Source organism: Typopeltis vanoorti, chromosome 25, assembly GCF_054136105.1.
Source record: "Typopeltis vanoorti isolate ZY-2024b chromosome 25, IOZ_Tvanoo_1.0, whole genome shotgun sequence".
In the NCBI taxonomy this organism is placed as follows: domain Eukaryota; kingdom Metazoa; phylum Arthropoda; class Arachnida; order Uropygi; family Thelyphonidae; genus Typopeltis; species Typopeltis vanoorti.
Genome location: NC_143573.1, coordinates 58711132 through 58733313, shown reverse-complemented (window position 1 = coordinate 58733313; position 22182 = coordinate 58711132). Strand labels below are relative to the sequence as shown.

General features: G+C 38.1%; 1 protein-coding gene across 1 annotated transcript in view; it reads right to left on the bottom strand.

Annotated features, from left to right (window-relative positions):
- The window catches only part of LOC150092770 (paired box protein Pax-6-like), a 30844-nt gene extending 11068 nt beyond the window's left edge, over positions 1 to 19776 (bottom strand). Inside the window, exons 1-4 of the mRNA XM_090414577.1 lie at positions 19402 to 19776; positions 6521 to 6755; positions 3609 to 3755; positions 1470 to 1552 (exon numbers count right to left, since the gene is read on the bottom strand). Coding sequence (XP_090270703.1) covers positions 1470 to 1552; positions 3609 to 3755; positions 6521 to 6755; positions 19402 to 19776 — 840 coding nt within the window. The remainder of the gene's footprint in view (positions 1 to 1469; positions 1553 to 3608; positions 3756 to 6520; positions 6756 to 19401) is intronic.
- Positions 19777 to 22182: the final 2406 nt, after the last annotated feature.

Sequence of the window (22182 nt, the reverse complement as noted above, 5' to 3'; positions counted from 1 at the left end):
AACATGAGCTACACGATAATTGACGTGTAGCTCATGCATTGCTGAAATGTTTTTCATGATGAACTGCGAGTTCCATTTCGAACTCGGAACTAGAAGCTCATTCCTAGTTTTTAATGATTTTTAAATCTTCTATTCCGAGAATTCCGTAATATTCGATCGATTCATTAACTCCCGGCCGTCCACAGATGGCCTGTTGTCAACGGCAAACCGCATGGTTTCGCTGTCCATGCACATTGACCATCAGTTAACTAAAAATTCATTAAAAGCCACTGCTGTTCAGCTATTATAATTTCCTTAAGACTTCCATCTCAAGAATGAAGGGTGGTCTTCGATTTTTAATATGTCCGCTTAATGGTGTTCACTGAAAACAATGATTTTTATCGGTTGGTATTCATGCCGTCTACGAAGTCGGCCAAGGGTGGAAAAGAAAAGTGGAGATATGATTGAGACTTGCTGATGGAATTTTATACATAAGATGCAGGGAAGATATTCCCATACATGATAAGACAAGCTGATTTTTTTTTTAGTGACGAAAGGAATAGGAGAATCTTATTTAAAGAGAAGTGTGGACTGCGGTGGCCTTCTAGAATTTCATGGAAGGAAATTATTATAATAGCATGAAATTCATTTTCAAGAATTTCATGCTATTATAATAATTGCAACATCAATGTATATGCTCATATATGCTGCGTCAGTAAATCTTCTCGATGGTGCTTATTGTTACGTGGTTGTAAAAACATTGTTAACACAAAAGTTTATTGTTCTCTCTATATATGAGAACCTGACTTCGTTTGTTTGCTGAGAATGATGTGACGTATTGTTTCCATGGCAACAAAAGTCATTATTACGTCTACAAGAATGAAATAGAAAACTACCACGTGATTGAGTGGCAATACCTTCGAACATGGAGTACTTAAAATCTTTATTTTAATTGATATTTGGATATACCTGATCAAGTTTCGGTTAGCCATGAACTTTTGAGGAAATAAGGCTAGAATAGATACATTAATCAATGTTAATCAGGCTGCTGCTGATGCTGTCAGTTTAAAATGCTACGAAGCAGTCGAAGATTTCGTTCTTTTGCACGTAAAAATTTAGATTGGTATAGAACATTCACGGTTGGCATTATTCAATTACAGATCGGTCATTTGTCAATAACCGTGAGAAAGATTTTCGGACAATCGTTTTCATTGCCGAATGCAGAGCCATCAGAGGATGAAACACGGGCCAAGGGCGCCACTGGATCGACGAGAACCGAAGGATCGACTTTTTGTCTTCAATTACTTACGACGTACAACAGGAAGTGATAACGCATTCCTTGAAGCAGAATTTAATTTGTAAAGCAGACATCTTTTGGAAGGCGATGGTGTTAGTAATAATAATAAAAAAGGATTATGGAATTTGGCACTTGAGACATGTGCTGTGTTCTTATTCCACTGTTAAGAATTAAAGAAAAAAAAAAGTCTTACCTGTATCCTTGCTTCTGGCAGGTCGATCTTGGCCGCTAACCGCTCCCTCGCAAATACATCGGGGTAGTGGGTTCTCTCGAATTCTAAAAACGGGCAAAAAAAAAAAAAAAAAGTCAGGAGTAATGAATAATACTGAGATGTTATTCTAAAGAAATTTTCGATATTCTTATAGAAATTAAAGTGCTCTCTGATCAGTGGCGGCTCGCGGCTTGAAATCGTGGGGGTGCTGCAACTTTCGAAATATACATCCACACTGTAAGTACAGTGTATACGTGTTTGCATAAAATATCAAAATTCTGATAAAAATTAAAATAATACAGTTTAGTATAATTCAAAATTACTTAAAAATAAAATCCATCATCATAACCCCAATCATGTTCTAAAATAAAAACTATAAGAAATGTTATGTCTTTAATTGTACTGTCCAAATATTTAAAGAGACGGAGTAAACACGATAAGCACTACGAACACTACTTCTGGCGCAAACTGCATATAAACAACAGTGGAACTGCGCGACGGACAGTGCCGCATTACGCTAATAGCTCGCATCTCACTATGATGTGCATATGCTTGCGCGCGTAGCAATATGACACTGCGGTAAACACAGTGCTGCTAGCGTCCTCCTAAGTGCTACAAGATGGATTTTTATTATTTTTTATATAAAATAAGAGAATTGTATAGGTTTGTTGAAGATAAAATTAAATATTACAAGCAAATATTAATAAATATATTTATGTATCGAGAAAAATTGGGGGTGCTGCAGGTCTGGAGTGCCTATGCACGAGCCGCCCCTGTCTCTGATCAAGTGTGTGTGTGACTACCTAAATCTTACTCTGTTGTATGCTTCTGCAATCTTTATCTTTTCAATTTACCGGTTAAGTACCTCAAATGTGTTTCTCTCTTCCCCTCATTTTCCTTTTATATATCAACAGTTTCGTTCTGTAAGCAAAAAAACTCGATTCAAAATGAATTTGCTGGAGTGACACTCTTCAGGATTGTTTAATTATTATTATTGGCACAAAAACACTATGCATATTTATTACTCGTATCAAGGAGTCTTAAACACCAACCCTCACACTTATTCATTGCAGGAGACAATATATACACAAGAAGAATGAGGATCACTGATAAAATGAAATTATAATCCATCAAATACTGTATTTTACACCTAAACTGAACTGCTCATCATAATAATTAAAAACAAACAGTTGAATGCAAAAGACAGAACATTACAACAATGGATATACAACAATCATAACAACAGCCGCGAGCTACAAGGATAACATTCGACTAGTTAAAAGCCGAAATGCGATATTTTTAAAGTTGTTAAGAATTTAAATGTCCCCAACTTTCGGTAAGGAGGGACAATCATTACGGTTTAAATTGGAGGTCGATGGAATAAGGTAAAGCTTGCGTCAGACAAAGGCCCATGTTATGCGTCGACTTCGTGCTGAGCGAAATAGGGCTTATGTGGCTTGAAAAAAAAAAACGTACGAATGAGATGTTCGTGTCAAGAGAGATCGGACTGCAACGAATGAATAATATGTTATCTTATTAATTGCATGACAGATTTAAATGGCGCACAGTTCCTATTTCAGATTAAAAAAAATAATTTCTCAGATTTAAAAAGAATAATTTTTTTTTGTTTGTTTTTCCAGGAACGAAACAGCAATTCATGTTGAGGCCTGCCCGCTATGATCCAAGATCCAAAGCCGAAAGGTCAAGGAAGGATATCTCTTTGTATTTTCAGCTCAGATAACTGCATTATATTTGGATGTAGATTAGTTTGGAAAGCGTCATCTGTAATTAATTTAATTAATAAATAATAATGTAATTAATTTCAGTTGAAACATTTGGTCTATTTTATTAATCGTTTGCCGATTGTATTAAAGACGTTTCATAGTTCGACGTAGAAACATTGAGTATTCTTCGTGTTCTGTTATGTAACGAGGAACCAAACTACTAACAAAAAATGAAGTAAATCCAAAAAAAAAAAAAAAAAAATCGATGAAACTGTTAAACATTTCACTCATTGGCTAGTGGGGAGTGTCTAGATCGGATTGGAGATTTGAATCTTCCTTCTATTAGTTTTTCCACTTTCCAATCGTGCGTGTGAGTCAAGAATTACAATTTTCTCACCTTTTTCTAGTGCTTCTATCTGCTCGTGCGTGAAGGACGTCCTGTTCCTTTGAAGTTTTCTTTTTAATCGTAGCCTTGCCGTACTGTCTTCGTCCCCACTTGGACTCTGATCGCTTCTCGTCGATCCGTCAGAGACACTGCCGCTGTCTGGAAACAAGAGATTAGAAAATAAGCTAAGAGCATAGGATGGGTAGGTAAGGTAGGGTTAGGATTTTTTTTTTTGTAAATATCTAATGATAAAGGCTAACATACTGAAATTTTTCAAAATGTTTCAACATTAAAAAAAGCAAAACTTTTCTATTGAGAAAAAAAAAAAAAGGACCAAAAACTTCATAGAATCTCAATTAAATTCTAACTTAGGTGTTTTCAATCAATCTTCTGATGGGCTGGTTGCTCTTTTACTGAAAAGACGCGTTGGAATCATATTTGAGGCGAGAGTAACAGCGATATGGGATTTTCAATTAAAGTTCATTTAGCAATTTACATATGCAGATTCTCCCCTCAGAGAAATTAGAGATTTTCGTCTCTCAGAGACCGATAAACTGGACAGAGAATACATGCTTTTTATAGACAATAAACGCTTCTTTTTTTTTTTTTTCCAATCATTGTTGCGATTATAAACAATGGGGCTGTTTGTAACAATCAAGACAGCCAATGTCCAACAATGTGGCATATTACGCAGGTCTTTGGGGTAAAATGAAGAGATAACAGCTGGTGGATCAAGGATTTTTTGTTTAAAAAATAAAACACAGTACTTTCGCTAGAAATAGGTGAAGAAAGTAGACAACAGCGGAGCAAATAAATAAAAAAAACATCCTCCCCCACCTCAAGCTTCCGTGGAGTAAAAACTGGAATTGATTTCGCCTACCCGAAATAGCAGTGCGTTCTACGACTGTAATTACGGGCTCGCACCACCGATTTTAGGCCCAAACTATGGACCGAGTCCTGTAAGACCTCACCTACTCCCGAATTAGAGGATGCAACGTTATCAGCAACTTGCGCTCCACTGGGTGGTAACCGCGTTAGAGGAAACGCCCTCTAGGCGTTCGCTATCTCCCGTTGGCTGTTAGTTCGGCTCGACCAGCTGTAAGAATCACGTGATGAAAGCAATGGAAGCAAAATCTCGTGCAGTCTGATAAATACCTAGCTGTTCGTTCACTACGTTCTTCGGATAAGGGAGGTGGGGGGGGGGGAAGGATTGCCGGAATGGACGATAACGTCAACTACTATTTTTGCTGCGTTGTAGTCATCGGGTTGATTTTTCGGAGCGCGAATAAGTTTTCAGATTGCGGTGACGGAATACGAAAAACTAGAAAATTCGCTACGTCATACGTGAACAAACTTCTTCGGCTGTGTTTAGAGATAACTGAGGGAAGACTGCAAGTTGGGATGAAAATAAATAAATAAAAAAAAAAAAAGAAACGGAGGATAAAAGAAGCATTGGATGTGTCGAAATAATGTATACGATAGAATTAGCCACAATTCTTGACTAGAATTGTGGCCAATTCTAGTCAAGTCCTTTTACACTTCCATGTACACGAGCACAGAATCATTGTGCTGTGCAATGCCTTGTACGTATATTACTGATCGAGGATGATAATGTAAGGGCAGTGGACTCGACTTTTATATAAGAGCATCCATAGAGTAATAATGGCGTCCTATCGTTACAACGACTTGTATTCGAATCCCTTGTATAACCTTTATAAGGGATTGTTGGTTTTGAATTCGATAGAACAGACAAACCAGCTGGCGAACCCACAGCAATTAACTAACATAAAGAAAAAGAGGTCATGGAACGTGGAAACAATCTAGCATCATCCTTAAAATGCTCCACTTTATTTCAACACTCGAATATCTTCCTTTAACGCCCATCGTTGGCCTCAAAACTTCTGACTTGCGAATCTTCATAAAAGAAAAAAAAAAAAAACTGATTTTACAAAACAGCTTCATTTCTATTTTTGATGTATAGGCACGCAGACAGATTACTAATCTAAGGCTCTGAAAATTAAGTCGCGGATGACAAAGAGAATAAATTATTGTAGCATTTATTCAAATGAGATTTGAAGTAGAGATGTACTAATGTTCCATATAATTGTTGGAGCAGAACAGTTATACGGAACATTGTTGTAATACACACCACAAATAGTTTTTAATCACTTTGCTACTAATGATTCTTTGGCACAGCTACGTAATGGCGTCCCCATCTGCACTCATCTACGCTATCATCTTGACATTAAAGCGACCGTATTGCGTCACGCTGCTGGTGGTATTTTCACAATAGGCGTTTTCTGAACAGTGTTAAAGGGATGGGAAAAGAGAAGGGGGGGGAAGAGAGAACGAAGGACACCGGGATGACACAGCAGTATACGACACCACAACAGCTTCAGAGGACACGAATCTAACCCACAGATAACAGTACCTTCCTGTTCACTCTATCGGAGTTTCCAGCCGATTACCCCCGCTGCAGAGCACCTTGTCGCAGATACAGGGTCCCGTGTAACTAACCCGTGCCACGAGGACACAAGCGAAACCGTCGGAGATAAACGCCGTTATCTCTCGAATGCAAGCTTTTACAGCGAGTTACCAGATAATGAGCAACTTTCAAACATTCCTCTGTCACGGAAACTAACACTGGAGCGTTGTAAGTGGATGGCGTCGTACGACACTCTATTAAGGGTGAACAGCGGCGAAATTAGAGGCGACTTTAGTTAAACAAGTGGGTATACAAATTAAAGTCACGACCAGCTACTTAAAACTACCGCTAAAGACGCCTCACACACGAAGAAATAAGACTAAGATGGAAATGATTTGATCTCCAATATTTCCACTAGGGGTTCGTTCTTCCCGTTGAATTAACTGTCCCGGAAATCCGCATTTTAACGGGAAATCAACGTAGATTTCAAGTGTCTCACCTTTTTTCTGCATTTGTCCATTCTCTGCGGGAATGCTCACGGAGTTAACGGATGGCAAACAGTTTGCAGCAATCCCTCCTAGCGTTGCTCCACCGTGATACCATGGATTGGGCCTCGGCCAGCCTTGTCCATTGAACATTCGGAGTTTATCATATACGGCATCTTGAGCTTGGACTTGGGACTGTTGCTCTTTCTGTGACACTAAGTTTCTTAGCACCCGATTAATAGAAGAAACCTGAAATGAAATAACGATAATTTATTAATTACCAATGCATCGAATAGAGAAGGCAGAAATAAGTTAATTATTCTTGGGCCATAATTAATTATCTATAGTATAAATTGCCCTTAATTTTTTTTACAAGCGTATACATTTTTGCGCAAATAAAATAATATATTAATGCATTTTAGAGACATTGTTAAAGCAGACGACTATTGCAATCATCAATATTGTTAACTTTTATTCATTGTTTGAGTACCATTGTTGTTAATTCACCATCTCCAACAATACTTGCCTAAATAGCAGACGATGCACTCATCAATAGATTTATTAGTGTTTGTATTTGCGCATCTTGTTAACGATGCGCAAATAATTACAAGAGCGCATTTTAATATTGATTGTTCTGAGCATGTTACGTACAATAGAAACAATCTCGTTACCAGGCAACAACTATGTAGAAAATGACGTAATATAATTTCTTCCATTTTCATTCTCGTGGAAATGAAGAAGAGAGTTCCTTCTTCCGCTGTGCGACATCATTGCCCTTTCCGGCATGACTCAATTAATCATCCCAAGAAACATTTCTGACTAGCTTCGGGATGCGTGAGTGTGTGTTGACATCTGATTTGAGGCAATTGTACTAAATACCGCCACTGTTAATTCCCGTAAGTCTTGTGCGTCTCCCTGCGTGCATAAACAAATTGTTTTTACTTGAGTGGGTTACATATTTAAGGAAGATGCCGCTTAACCCTTGCTACTGTACACGATAAATAACCGTCTGGATTGCTCTTCTTGTCAACATAAATGTCCATCGGCATTTTCTATGTCTCTTGTTGCTGTACTAATTGCAAGAGTGGTTGTGATCATTTAATATTGCCTTCAACTGCTGGAAAACGAAAGGGATTCTGGGAAGACGCGAATTTGCTAAAAGTAAAAGAAGAAAACCAAATCAAAGAAAACTTTTTTTTTTAAATGATCTACGTACGAAAGATGGGGAACCTATAGAATATTAGTCTCGCGGGGATTTAGACCTAAAACATACTAAAAATCCTTGAGGACAAGGAAATAAATTATTTGTAATTTGAATACATTTAGCATCTTGGGGGGGGGGTTAATTTATCAAGGAGATTGTATAACTAACGTCTTCATTCTGATGTTTGTTCAAACCGTACGTGAAAAGAACTAGTAAACATCCATTAGTTATTTTCATGTAAGGCGGGGTTAACTAGTCTTAGACTAAGGCTTTATTTTTTCCTGCAGGCAAGCAAACTGGACAGTGCACACAATTATCAGAAAAAAAAAAGCTTTTGGCGGGCGGTAGATGGCATTATTGGTAGTTAATGCCATTGCTTATATAGTTGGATGATAAATAGTGTAAACGGTGGTTATTGTGGAGCGCCCTCTAGCGATGAGTCCTCCGACTCGTTGAAATAATATATGAGAGTGAAAAGTGTATAAGAAGTCTTCCATTACGTTTATTTCTATAGCAAACAATCATTCACATCCATAGTAAACATTTATTTTATTTTATTATTTTTTTTATAAAGAATCATAATTACTTTATTCTCTTTGAATTATTTTAATTATTTTTTTTTTTTTTTTTTTCAAGTGATGGAATTTGCTATTTAAAGATGCACACATATCGTTAAAACGCAAGACTATTTCTAAGACAGTTCCGTAATCATAATAGAGAATATTAGCACATTAGTCATCTGTGATTACAGCTGAGAATTTTTATATCCATTTATTTTTTTCCTTCTGCGACTGCTGGCAAAACAGCTGATGAATTCATTTTATTGTTAAAACGTCCGAGTCGATTAACAATCAGCAGCCTCGAACCAGTCGATTGTTGTGGTTATCGTTTCGAAATGAAAGATTTTTGTTTGTTGTTTCCAGGTTAACCTAACGCTGCTGACTCAGCAATAATGACACACACTTAATTGACAAAAAAAAAAAAAAAAAAAACGCAGATTTTCTGCGTCGCGTCTATCCTCAGCATTTTTTTTTTTTTTTAAACGAACAGATTACCATTTAAATGCAAAGCGTTTGTAGATACACACACATTTGTATAGAGCGGGGACGTCTCCTTAAAGTTGCAATGTCGTCAGACGCTACGCCCGATACTATCACCGTGTCATCATGCTCGCAAATTACTTTTTAGCGTCCTAAATCGATTCGAACCTCTGCAAAACCAGATCAATTGAAACCTTTGCTATTTGCCTTATGTTGGCAGTCAGCGCAGACGTACCGCGTTGTACATTACAGAAATTCCAACGCGAACTCTGCTTGCTAGCATGCGCGAGCTGGGCAGTTGAAAGACGGGGGGGGGGGGGGGTTGAAACAGAGTCGATTTCACCGGTTGTGTGTGTGCTGTCTAAATTGAAGATGAACAAATACACCGAACACACACACACACAGACGAGACCAGTGTGCATGGGGAGAGTGTATTACATAGCCGCACGTGCTTACGACTAGGTCTTTATTGATAGTTGAAAGGGCAAGTCAGAAAGCACCGTGGGGTTGGGGCAAGTTGGTCAAAAAGGGAGGGGCTGAATCTACCGAATATCTAAATTGACACAGTTCACACTGCCAAAAGAAAAAAAAAAAAAAAAATTTGCAATTCAAATTTCGGCCACAGGGAGGCGCTTCGTTAATAGGAATCGTGGCGGACTACAGCGTTAAAATCCAATTCCAACATCAGCATAACAATAGCAGCATTAAGTGGGACCCGCAATAATACCGTCACTTCTTTCTACTACCAATGCCCGCCCTCTTTCCGACGCGGAGTATCGGGCATGCGACACCCCTCCGAGCTCTCTCTCTCTCTCCTAGGCGCTGTTTGGAGAGAATGTCCGGGGATGTTGACTCCGTCCAGACTACCGTATGTCAACACGGGGAAGCACACCAGACGGTAGGACCTAAAACAGCTTAGTAATACTGAAAGAGCGCAAGTCTATTCGCGTACGCACACACACACAAGCGGACATGGAATGTAAGTTAGGTTCTGGAGAACAAACAGAGATGATTGCACTGCATGGTCCGGTCCATTGCCCAGGCAGGACAGAGAGGGGGGGGGAGGGAATGGCATTCCTGGCAAATCTCCCTAATATGGACAGGGAGGTGTTGGGTCCATGGAGGTGAAAGAAATGGCTTACAGTCCATTCTTTCACCTGTGCGGACGACAGTACTCTTTGAAAAGAAAGTAGACTCCGGCTGAGAGTGTTGGTGTTTTTATTTATTTTTTTAAGACCGTAATACTTAAAATATAATAACAATAAATTGCAGATATGACGTCAATCTAGTAAATTATTTTTGAACAATTGTAATCCTATATTGAACACGCGCCAAATGAAACAAACAAGTATGTAAAATACAACAATGTAATATATGCCTATACCAGATTCTTTCGATCGCAGCAAAAACTTATCAACGTTTGGTTGCAATATGCTTCTTTGACGTCACACTCGGTCTGTTTTCTGATCTAAACAATAAATATTCATTGTCTTCCAGTAGTGCGTGAAGAAGAGGACAACAATGCAGTTTTGAATCTCCTATTTTTATATTATTAAAAGACTATTCTTTTGCTGTGCAACAAAACTGTAGTGATGATCAGACAAATTAAGGGTTGTTCAGCGCAGTATGTTAACAGACGATATGCGCATTTGTATGTTATACTTAAGATGTTTGTGCAATCGAGGGACTGTGGATTCGAGATACCAGGCTTCTATGACGTCGAATCTCTCATAGCAATCACCGAAGGTTTAAACTATTGTGTGGATAATTGCAATTCTAAATTTAGCGCCGGCAGTAAACAACTAAACAATAAGTAACGCTGTCAAGAACTACAGTAGGCATCGGTGATGGAAGACAACAGCATTCCATTGCAAATGGAATACTGCTCTTGACATCATTGCCGTATTAGCACGCCGGAAGGTGTAATTTAATTGGGAACCTTTGCCTAGTCAAATGCTAAAAATAAATGAACTAGAAGTTCATTGCGAATATTAAAAAACTGGAATTAATTTGACAATGAAATTTTCTGTGCGATCTTTTACTGATGGTGTCTCTCACAAGCAGCATGGAACGATAAAACAATGAAATTATAGGAAGAACTTTGCTAAAATATTATTCTTTTTGCTACGTCACTAGGCTGAAGTTCGTATACGCTTCCTAGTCCCGTCGATTTTGCGCGTTCTCCCTCTAACCGCTTCGAGTTTCGTCTTTGACGAATTTCTTTGGTAAGCACCCGAGGTTAAACACCAATCGCTTGCAGGAAGTTGACAAAAAGAGGACAAGAGGACTTCTATTCATCTGCAGACAGGCTATCCTGATAGGCTACGATACGGCACTTGAAGTAATCTGGCTTCCTAATGGACGGAAGACGGCAACGACAACACTCGCCACAGCTGTCGAAGCATGTGATGAATGATGTGGGTCTTCTCTCGCTGCCATTTTTTCCCCTTCTTTTCCTTTTTTATTTCTTTATTTTTATTGATTCCATGTAGCGGTCATCTTTGGAAACTAAAATCCAGCCATCACGAAATAATAAAAACAAAGATTTTAATAAAAACCACACAGGAAAATTATCAGGAACTATCTTCGCTGTTATGAGGTCATTTCCGCTTAGCCACTGAATAAACTGAGTCAGCGATTCACTTGGACATTGTAAAAAAAACTATGCTAGATACAACTTCAACATCCCAACTTTTAAGCGTGTGTCATTTGTCAAATGGATATGTTTGGCATGCGCAGAATACCAATTTCTTCGACAAATAAAATACAATAATGAAAAAACTGCATTCATTGTTACAAATTTTCAACAATTATGAATGAGTAAGTAGTCATAAGAATTATTTCATACATGGGATGATGTCATTTCTCAGGGTGATAACATAGAAAGTTTTTTTTTTTCCCCTTTCACACAAAACAGAAACCGACTAAAAATTAGAAATTGATAACAGATTGAGCAATCCTCCTTATCCTTATAGTCCTTATAAGGACTGGCTTAAAGGGGCGAATAAAGAATGCTTTTCATCTTCCCCGTTACCTGTACAGGACAATGTAGGGATAAGGTGTTATCGAGCAATTAAAGCTCTGATCATGGCTAGAGGGTAACAGCAATAGCTGAACCTCAGTTAGAACTTCATTGGCTATAGCACTGCCATCCATTACCCTCCAAGGGTAAGCGGGATGAGACCATTGAGCAAGCCTCGCGGTTGCTCAAGCTATTATAAAGAAAGATATGTCATCATTTTAAAGGTGTACTTATAATTTCACATTTTACGAAAAATTTTCCGCTAATCATTTTTTTAAATTGATCTTTTCATTCTTTAAATTAACTTTCTTTTTTTATTGTATACGAAATTTTGTGAATACTTCAAAAACCAATACAATGAGAAAATTTTCAAAAATATTAATATTTGGTGTACTGATTTGAGCAAAGTATCCATCCTACTTAGGAGTAAAAGGAAGTATTTCAGCTGGATGCTTTATAACCGATTAGTTCAAACGAACCATTCTCTTAATAGTTTTAAATTCAAACTGGATTCAATTCCGATGAGGTACAGGATCGCCGATCAATCGTTTGAGTTGATTTTTTTTTCCCATAAGTAATTCAATTATACGCGGATGTTTTCTTGCGTTCTACTGACCCATTTGGAAATTCAGCTCACTGATATAATCACCTACTTTATAACCAGTGTATCGGTTTGAATCCAGTGAAGTATATTCATTGTTTGATAGCCACTGGAAGATAGTTGTTTCAGTCTAAACTCTAGCCAGTGAGCTTCAGCCAGCCTTTACAAGTGCGCGTGTTGCTTGGGAAAATTAAGTTACAACCAACTTTTTATAACGATGTTATTGACCAGTTCATAAAGAAGAACCGTAGGGTAGAATTTGTATTCAAGTAGCTAAATTGAAAAAGATAGAATATCATTTGTAAAATAAATGTTGTATTTGTATGATTAAATGTACATACATTTCTAAATATATAGTTTTAAATGGTCAGTAATTCGCTAATCAGACTTCAATCGCACCTCTCATTCCCTGAATGATAACAAGAGCAAGCGCGAATTTCAAGACCAGCATTCGCCCCTGATTCCCATCTACAAATCATAGACAACTATAGTACGAGGGAAGGGATGGGTATAGACATCCTTGGATTCCAAACTCTCTTCGTTCATCATTGAATACTAATATCAACGGCGTATTCAACAATATTACACCCCTGAACAATTTCATCACACAGAGCAAAAGACAGAATAAATAAAAGATAACTAGAAGCAGGTGTTGTGCGCCAAGTCAAACAATGTACAGGGTGGAATGTTCACGAGAATCTCCAATCGGGTGTAGCGTGAGAAGGTGGTGGAATTACCAACCAAATTAAACACAAAAGCCTTCCTTCCCATGGATACAGATCGGAATGCACATCATGCCCTATTCCCTTACGGTGCCTGCGGACCCTCGTAGGGCCTGAGAATCATCCGCAGTGAAAAGAAAGATCCCGTCGCACACTACAAAACAGTTACCAAGCTGTACATCTGTTATCCGACACAACTCCCACCCTCGGGCAAGGGATTCTAGCAAAAGGAGAAAAGAAAGGCAGGGTAAATGTCCCTGTATAGTGCCAGAACCACAAAAGAAAACACAGGGCTTTCAGAACGCGCGTGCCCTACACCAGCTATTACTGAAAGCCCTCTCTCTTCTGTGGAAGAAGCACACGGACATTGTTGCTGCCTGCAGACACACACAGATTAGATAAGTGGGACTGTCTTCTTCTTTTTGGACCAATAAACATCGGTCTTGCTATTAACAAGTAGCCTGTCCTATTCTTGAGCTTGCGTTACTTTCAAGTCTCCCTTCTTTTATGAATGTTTCAGTCATCTTTTCAAAGTGAGGAGGGGTCGAGTTTAAGGGGAAAAGAAGTGCTTGTTTACTACACTCAGGTGATGAGAAATCCAAGACAATGATTGGTTCTCTTTCCGATGATCACATTTTTTTTTATTCCAGTATACACGTGGCAAACTTGTTGCAACGTATATTTCATTACGTCACAGTTTTCATTGTTGTTCAAATATCATTCTTGTACCGTCGCTATAGAAACCATTAGCTCATATAGCCGGCTACTGTACTGGCTCTTTCTTGTAGAGCCGAGCACTGCAATGCGAATCTAAGTTTTCTTATCTTTAATACTTATCAGGAATTGGCTCGGCCTAATTCCTCCTTATCACAGTGTAGCATCTTCTAGCAGAGGATTATTCAAGCCTCGTGACAACGTAAGAAAAAAAGGAAAGTAAGAATGAAAAGTTTTCGGCTCTTTTGAGACTCTCCAGGTGGCTTGGGGGAGTATCAGATAGTAGAAAGCCCTCAAGTATCGCTAAAGAGGGTATTTTTGGAGCTCTGGAAAACCAGAGAATAAACGGACAGTGGAGTCAATAGCTTGTAAAGGATCTTTAGAAGGTAATCCTCCCTTGTCGCTAGGAGCCACCACCTGTGGTTGGCAGTGTACGCATTGTCAAGCGATGCTGTCTCTTCGTTGCTCTTGTGTCTAGTAAGATGGTCTATTCAGAGAGAGTCAAAGGACATTTATTAACGTCGCTTACGAATATAATTTATTAGTTATTTTGATCGTTATATTGAATTGTTGATTAGTACCGTAGATTGATAGATAATAGTAGAAACAGTCATTAAAAGTTTTACGTCATAAAAATCAGATCCCATAGATCACCATTAAAAAAATTCTGCGCATGTGCATCCCCCCCCCTCTGTTTATTCATTGTAAACATTAAACAACTAATTCGAGATGTTGGTCCAGAACTCGGTTGGTTCAAAGATGACAGCTGTGATCTTACACAAGCCCTTATTGGATTAAAGATAGCATCGCTTATCTCCCGCCAGCATTTTTTGTTTGATTGTTAATGAGGTTTAAAATCCCTTGCTTGATGAGGGGAAAGACATCCCTTATTTACAAGTAAAATTTAAACAACCCTCCACCGTTTGAAACGAATTTGCTCTCTTTTTTTTTCTTTTCTTGCAGCCCTCGACATAATTGTAAACAAAACAAGGACATGCATCACAACACCCAACCATCCGTTGCAAAGATGCTGATACTTCATACCACTACCTCTAAACTCTGTTCTTTATTAGCAAAAGAAAGTCTTGTTGACAAATGGTTTCTTTAAACCACGGAAGGCACCGTTGGCAGCGACCGACAGGGAACAAATAATAGAGAGAGAGGGAAAAAAAAAAACCGTTTGCCTTGGAATCAGATAGCAATGATGAATGACTACATATTGCCATCGCTTACTTCACAAAAATCTTAAAAAAAAAAAAAAAAGCTCCGTCCTTCTTAATATCGACCTTCTTCATTTTACAATAAAAATAAAGAAAATATGTAAAAAAAAAAAAAAAAAAAAAGCTGGTACGAGACAAACATCCAACACTCTTTTACCGTTACATCCACTGCGCAGGCGCACTAAAATTCAATTATCTCCGAACGATTTATGATGCTTCTCGGGCCGTACTCCCCCATAGTCATTTATTCCAGGTATTATCCCACAAACCTCCCACCGTTCCAGACTAAATCTTTTCATTAAATTCTAATTCAAGCTGCCTTTAAGGCCGTATTATTATGAAAGCGCTTTGTGCTCCGTCACCACACTACGATACCATAACCTGCTTCTGGGCAAAGCCAAAACGCGAGCATAGGTTAATAGCACGTGAGACGCGTGCTCATGCCTGGCGCGTGAAATTAATAAAAGTAGCCCGAAGCCCCCGTAAACCTTGCATACCATTCATTAAATTGCTCTTCGCGTTAAGTTCGACAACGGCCAACTGTTCGCTACAGCGTGCAAAAGAAAGATACCGTCTGGGATGGGATGGGGATGGTGCGCGAGCCGGATAGAATCTGGTTAACAAAAGTCGGTACAGAGAAGGAGGGGAGATGCTTATGGTGGATGCTTTACACGATTGTAGTTGGCTGGGGTTTTTTTGCTTTTTTTTTTTTAATGAAAGACAAAAAAAGTCCCCGGATGTCATGCATTCTCTTGTCATTTGTCTCGCATTGTGACCATCTTGGAGGTTGTTCCTTTGCGTAGTTGGAAACCTCCCATTGAACGTATGTGGAATGCAGGAGTCGTGTGTTCTTTACATCATACATAAAGGACTACATTAATCAATAATTTTTTTTTTTTTTTTTTTTTTTTTTTTTTTTTTTTTTTTTATGTCTGACTCATTATGTTTTTCCCCATTGTCACTGAGCTGATTTTCCCTGTAATTGCGTCACTTTTCGAAAAAAAAATCTGTCAAGGCCACTGCGCTTAGCAGGGTATTCGTAATGAACATTTGTTTTCAGATCCATGCAGTACAAGGGTTTCTATAATCGTATCTGAAACAATGAGGATCATGAGTTTTTTTTTTTTTTTTTTTTGGTGCTAACGAAATAATGAAAAGTAATTACTGGATACCACTTTACAAGTTACAAAATATAAACTCATCTAATACTAGTCCTTATAAGAACTGGCTTCAAGGGGCGAAACAAGAATGATTTGCATCTTCCCCGTTATCTGTAGAGGACAGTATAGGATTGAGCTATTAAAGTTCTGATCATGGCAGGGGAGTAACAGCAATAGCCGAGCCTCAGTTAGAACTTCATTGGCTACAGCATTGCCATCCATTACTCTACAAGGGTATTAATCACCACATCTCACAGTCGATCAAAAATTTTTCAAACTCCATCTAATACTTATCCTTATAAGGACTGGCTTAAAGGGGCGAAGCAAGAATGCTTTTCATCTTCCCCGTTATCTGTAGAGGATAGAGGACAGTGTAGGGATAAGGTGTTAATGAGCTATGAAAGCTCTGATCATGGCAGGAGGGTAACAGCAATAGCCAAGCCTCAGTTAAAACTTCATTGGCTACAGCATTGCCATCCATTACCCTCCAAGGGTATTGGATTGAATGAATCAATCACCGCATATCACGGTCGATTGACCCCTCAATCACCTTCCTCCTATCTCCATCTATCTATCTAATACTCGAGAGAAAAAAAATATAAGGACTGGCTTAAAGGGGCGAAGCAAGAATGCTTTTCATCTTCCCCGTTATCTGTAGAGGATAGAGGACAGTGTAGGGATAAGGTGTTAATGAGCTATGAAAGCTCTGATCATGGCAGGAGGGTAACAGCAATAGCCAAGCCTCAGTTAAAACTTCATTGGCTACAGCATTGCCATCCATTACCCTCCAAGGGTATTGGATTGAATGAATCAATCACCGCATATCACGGTCGATTGACCCCTCAATCACCTTCCTCCTATCTCCATCTATCTATCTAATACTCGAGAGAAAAAAAAATTACTTTAAAAGAAAATATTGAATTCAAAAATTGGTGTATTAACATTTCTTATTTAAAATTCTTTATTAAATAAAATAATCTAAATTTTAAAATATTATTGTTAATTTAATTTTAATTTATTAATTATTTATTAAGAAAAATAAGAAATAAGTAAACCTTTATTTTAAATTTAATATCCATAAAAATGCTTTTAGTTATCAACAGTTCGACTTTTACTGCTCAACATGGTATTTTTCAAAGGGGATTAGACTATAAAATATTTATTAGTCCTGATGTTTCACATGACAATAAATTCCTCAGTTCTCTAGCAAGCGTCGAATAGTATTTTAACATTGTTGTACAGTGACAGGAATTTTAGCGTTGGTACATTGTGATACATGGAAGAGTGGCATCATCAATTTTGTCATCATTCATAACAATTTTTGAGTCATAAAATAAACGGTGTAAGCAGATACTCGACTCTGTTATTATTATTTTCTGTTATCTCTGTACATACAAAAAGTAGGCATAACTAAGATTGGAATGTTTATAATCTTTTCGTTATCCACACCATAAAATTTCGCACATATAGACCTATAAGAACCATAAACCTCTATGGGCTAGGCAAAGGAAGAAAAGTGAAGAGTGGATGAATCAATCAACCGTGAGAAGCGGTGATTGATTCATTCAATCCAATACCCTTGGAGGGTAATGGATGGCAATGCTGATGTCAATGAAGTTCTAATTGAGGCTCGGCTATTGCTGTTACCCTCTTGCCATGATCAGAGCTTTAATAGCTCAATAACACCTTATCCCTACATTGTCCTCTACAGATAACGGTGAAGATGAAAAGCATTCTTGATTCGCCCCTTTAAGCCAGTCCTTATAAGGGTAAGGAGGCTTGCTCAATCTGTTATCAATTTCTAATTTTTAGTCGGTTTCTGTTTTGTGTGAAAGGAAAAAAAACAGTCCTTATAAGGACAATAAGGAAAAAAAAACAGGAAATGAAACAATTGGACAATTAAAAGACGTCTCTCACACTTTAAACCAGAACACATGCATGCTAATCCGTTACCATGGTAGCACGTGTGATCCCAAATATTTTCCACCACCGCCCGTCTCTTGGTAGTATTGTTAAGCCAATTTGTGGCGTGTGACCGGAGTCACTAACTCCCTTCAGTTTCTCTCGTCAACAGAGGTGGACAAAACTAATTTTTGTAACATTTAACAAGCTTAGTGTGTTTGTCTGAGCCACCTTGCAGAGAATACGCCATTGATTGCGGAGGAAACCAAAGCAGGCCTATAGATGTGTACCCACGTGTTAGGACAGCTGATGGTGAAATTTAAGTGAAGTAAATTGGTTAAAATTTGCTTTTTCATTGTAAAAACAAAATGAATGTAACATTAAAGTCAGATTTGAACAAAAAAAAAATTGGTTTAAATTATAAGAAAATTGTCGTATTTGCCTACGAAATTGGAGACATCTTTTAAATGTTATGATTAGTAGTAGCAACGTAGCATATTGTAAAAGATGTTTGTTTGCATGGCAAGAATAATCCCTGATGATCAATATGATCGTACATTGTCGAGACGTGGTAAAAAATAGGTCGATTTCTATACCTTTTATGTCTACGTATCCTCTATAAATATGAAGTTAATTGCGATGCTATTATGCAGAGCGATCCATGGAGATGTAATAAAAATAAATTAAAAAAATATATATTCAGATCTGGCCCGAAGAGGATAAAGCTTTCTAAACATCACATCACTAACAATGTTTTTCTAACAAGACAGGAAAAAAAAATAAATAGAAATATGGATTTTCCTACTTCGTTCGCGGGCAGTACAAAGGGAGGGAGGGAAAAAAAAGTAGAAAGACATCTTCAAAGACTATAACTTAAGGATCTGTGTAAAAATGTTTACTTGAAGATTACTTTGAATAAAAATATCGACTGCCGTTTAAATAATAGCTTCATTTCTGGTATAGTCTCCAAGGAATGCGATAAGCAAAAGAAATGATATGGGCCTCTAAAAAGAAGAGAGAAAATATACAATGATTGTTAGCAGTAGCACGGTCTCTGGAGTGCTCAAAAATAAACGCAACGATCTATGACAGAAGAATACAAAACGTAGGCCGCAGGCAAGCCATGTATGCTCAAGAGCCTTTCATCACAAAGCTGTCTATTATAAAACTATACTCGTTACTCATACGTAACGAGGTAATACAGAGAAGCCATATTTGAAGGGGATAGTCATAGAAACCTGATTGTAGATCGCTTTTCAGGATATTTCTACTTAAAGTCTTAAGATTTCTAATTAAAAATCTCAACTTACACTAGGCACGTTTTCGTTAGTACACACCCCTTCGGACAGTAGCCGATCCCTTATCTCCCACGCAAATATGGAAGGACATTCTCTCTTATAGTGGGCAATCTTCGAAACAACGTCAGGAGTGGCCACACGGGGTTTACTTCCTCCGATAGCCCGCGGTCGGATGGACCCCGTTTCGTAGTAGCGGCCTAGAATTTTGGAGACGCAGCCGTTAGACACCTGCAGGATGCGAGAGATGTCGCACGGTCGGGCACCGCTGTGAGCTAACTCGACGATCTTCTGTCGGGTAGAGTCCGGGAGAGGACGACCGTTCACATAGATACCACCAAGCTGGTTGATACCGCTGTGACCTGCCAAAAGAGAAAGTTCAAAGGTCATAAGGTTGCGTTTTGCTAGAATAATATTACGAAATTTATTAAATTAAGCCACTATCTATGTACAGAACTCAAAGAAACAAAAGTATTGTAATCTGTTGACCAATTATTTCATTTTTTTCTTCTTTTCTGTGACATACAACTCGCTATGTATTGTTGATGGAGCACTGAATGTAGAATGGCCATAAGTTGTTCAAGTTAAAAGAAAATGTTACCAAAACATTTTGTCTTAGCCGAAATTTCTACCACAATTTGCAATGCAAGTTATGATTTTTTTTAATGTGAATCTCGTTCACTAGGTTTGCAAACATTAATGCCTCGGGCGGGAGAATCATTGGATAATTCTGAAACCGAGTTCTGTAGACCAAGTATCGAGCATTTCCAAGCCATTTCAGGTCTCCAGTATGCAGGACGGTGGCCTTACACCGGGCGATAAATGAAATTCGTCTCCGACCTAAAGACGTTTACAAACATCCATGATCACGACGGAATTCGAATCCGCGGTGTGTTGGTCGCAGAGCGAATACGCTAACTACACAGCCAACGAAGTAGAACAATGTCCAGGAGGAATGAAAAAAAAAATGTCCTCTCGTAGTATTACTAGACTTATAAGAGACCGCCAAATCAGTTAGCTTTGAGCTGGACCTAAACAGTGAAGCAGATTATACTAAATAAAATACGATCTAAAGTTAGAGCTACGGTTATATCAAAACTGTTTCTCTCATTGAAATTATTTACTTTAGTCACTAAACAATGATCTTGAAACAAACAGATGCAAATGATTAACGGAAATCACTTATCTGAATACCGACACTTGCTATGGATGTACAAATCTCTTCAGCACTGAATGAAGATCTTGTCAATAATAAAGGAATCTTAAATTGGTTTCTAAGTCTTGAGACAGTCACTTTCCAACTCCTTAGAGACGTCTAGAGGAACAATAAAATACCCCGTGAATGTATTCATCCGATCCTTAACTTCCAACGTTCTCTAAGGCATTTAAGCCTAACCTGGCTTCCACACACATACACTGGCGGCTGTTGTCTGCGATCCACTGGGGTTATCGACTAGTGGCAGCCGGAGAAATTTGTTGCTCCCTGATGTATAATTCATGGTATTTCATCCCACTACTTCATCTCATTGCTTTTGTCATTTTTCTTTTGCACTTGGGGAGGGGGGGGTGAAAATGGTAGACTTCGACGATCGCTCGTGAGACTTCTCCCATACTTAACCATCCTACAAGGGGGAGGCGATGGCATTAAGGCACAAAGAAAAGTGATTAGACACGGACAAAACCACGCATTCGACGCATCTATTTGCAACACCCTTTCCTTAATCAAGTACTGCAGACGTCAGGTTTCCGAGTAAATTTAATTAAGCAAGTGCGCAGAATCCCTTCTCTCTCTCTCTCTCTCTCTCTCTCCTTCTTTTTGGAAGAGCATCCTTTCTTACTTATACGCAGATATCTTTATTTAAGTATGCTTCGCTTTTCTTTGAATAGGAATCCTTAGGAAAAAAGGCAACACAAAACACTAATTTCCACAAAGAAAGCGAACTTGGAGAGAATTTGAACTAATATCTGACTCATAAGACGGAACTCATCGTATCTTAGAGCTCTCAAGGATCTTTGAAATGAAAGATTTAAGAAAGCTAAATGCTTGCTTTCGCTCTTTTCCATTGTCTGGATTTTGCTTTAATCTATTAAAGAAATTGTCATTTCTTATGTTTTTATCGGCGATCAGAAAAGAGGAATTTCTATAGGAGATACTTAAAAGCAGACAGTCCAGATACCGCTGCTCCAGTTTAAAATGGACCAATGTTTGGTCACAGCTCTGATGGTAGGCTTTATGGCCATCAGTCAGAAAAACTACATGGCGAATTATATCTACGATCGAAGATATAGAATAAAATTAGATTGCCGTTTTTATCAAGTAAAACTGGTGGGCCCAGTGGTTAGTGTACCCGCTCTCCGCCCAACAGTTCGCTGGTTCGAATCCCGCTTTGGTACAGATATTTGTGGAAAAAGAAAATCAATTTTCCAAAACTTTGTTTACTAATTCTGCAACAGTTGTTACTCATTCTACGTTTGATTTACATTCAAGAATGGAAATAATCATTAAAAAAAAAAAATTGTATTTTGTGATGTCATTATTGCATTGTGACGTCACCATCGCAACAATTTGAAATCTAAAGTGGTTTTTAAAAGTTGGTATTTTTACGAAATTGTTCTTCAGACATCTCAATTTTGGTTTCAATACATTCATTTTTGGGCATCAAACGTTAAAAACTTGTGTATTTTGAAAATATAACGTTTTGAGTACTGACACAGCAGATAAAGAAATTATTGTACACAATCAAAATAGTGCTTTTAGTAATGTTTAGCGACATTACTGAATATATTGTTAAACTA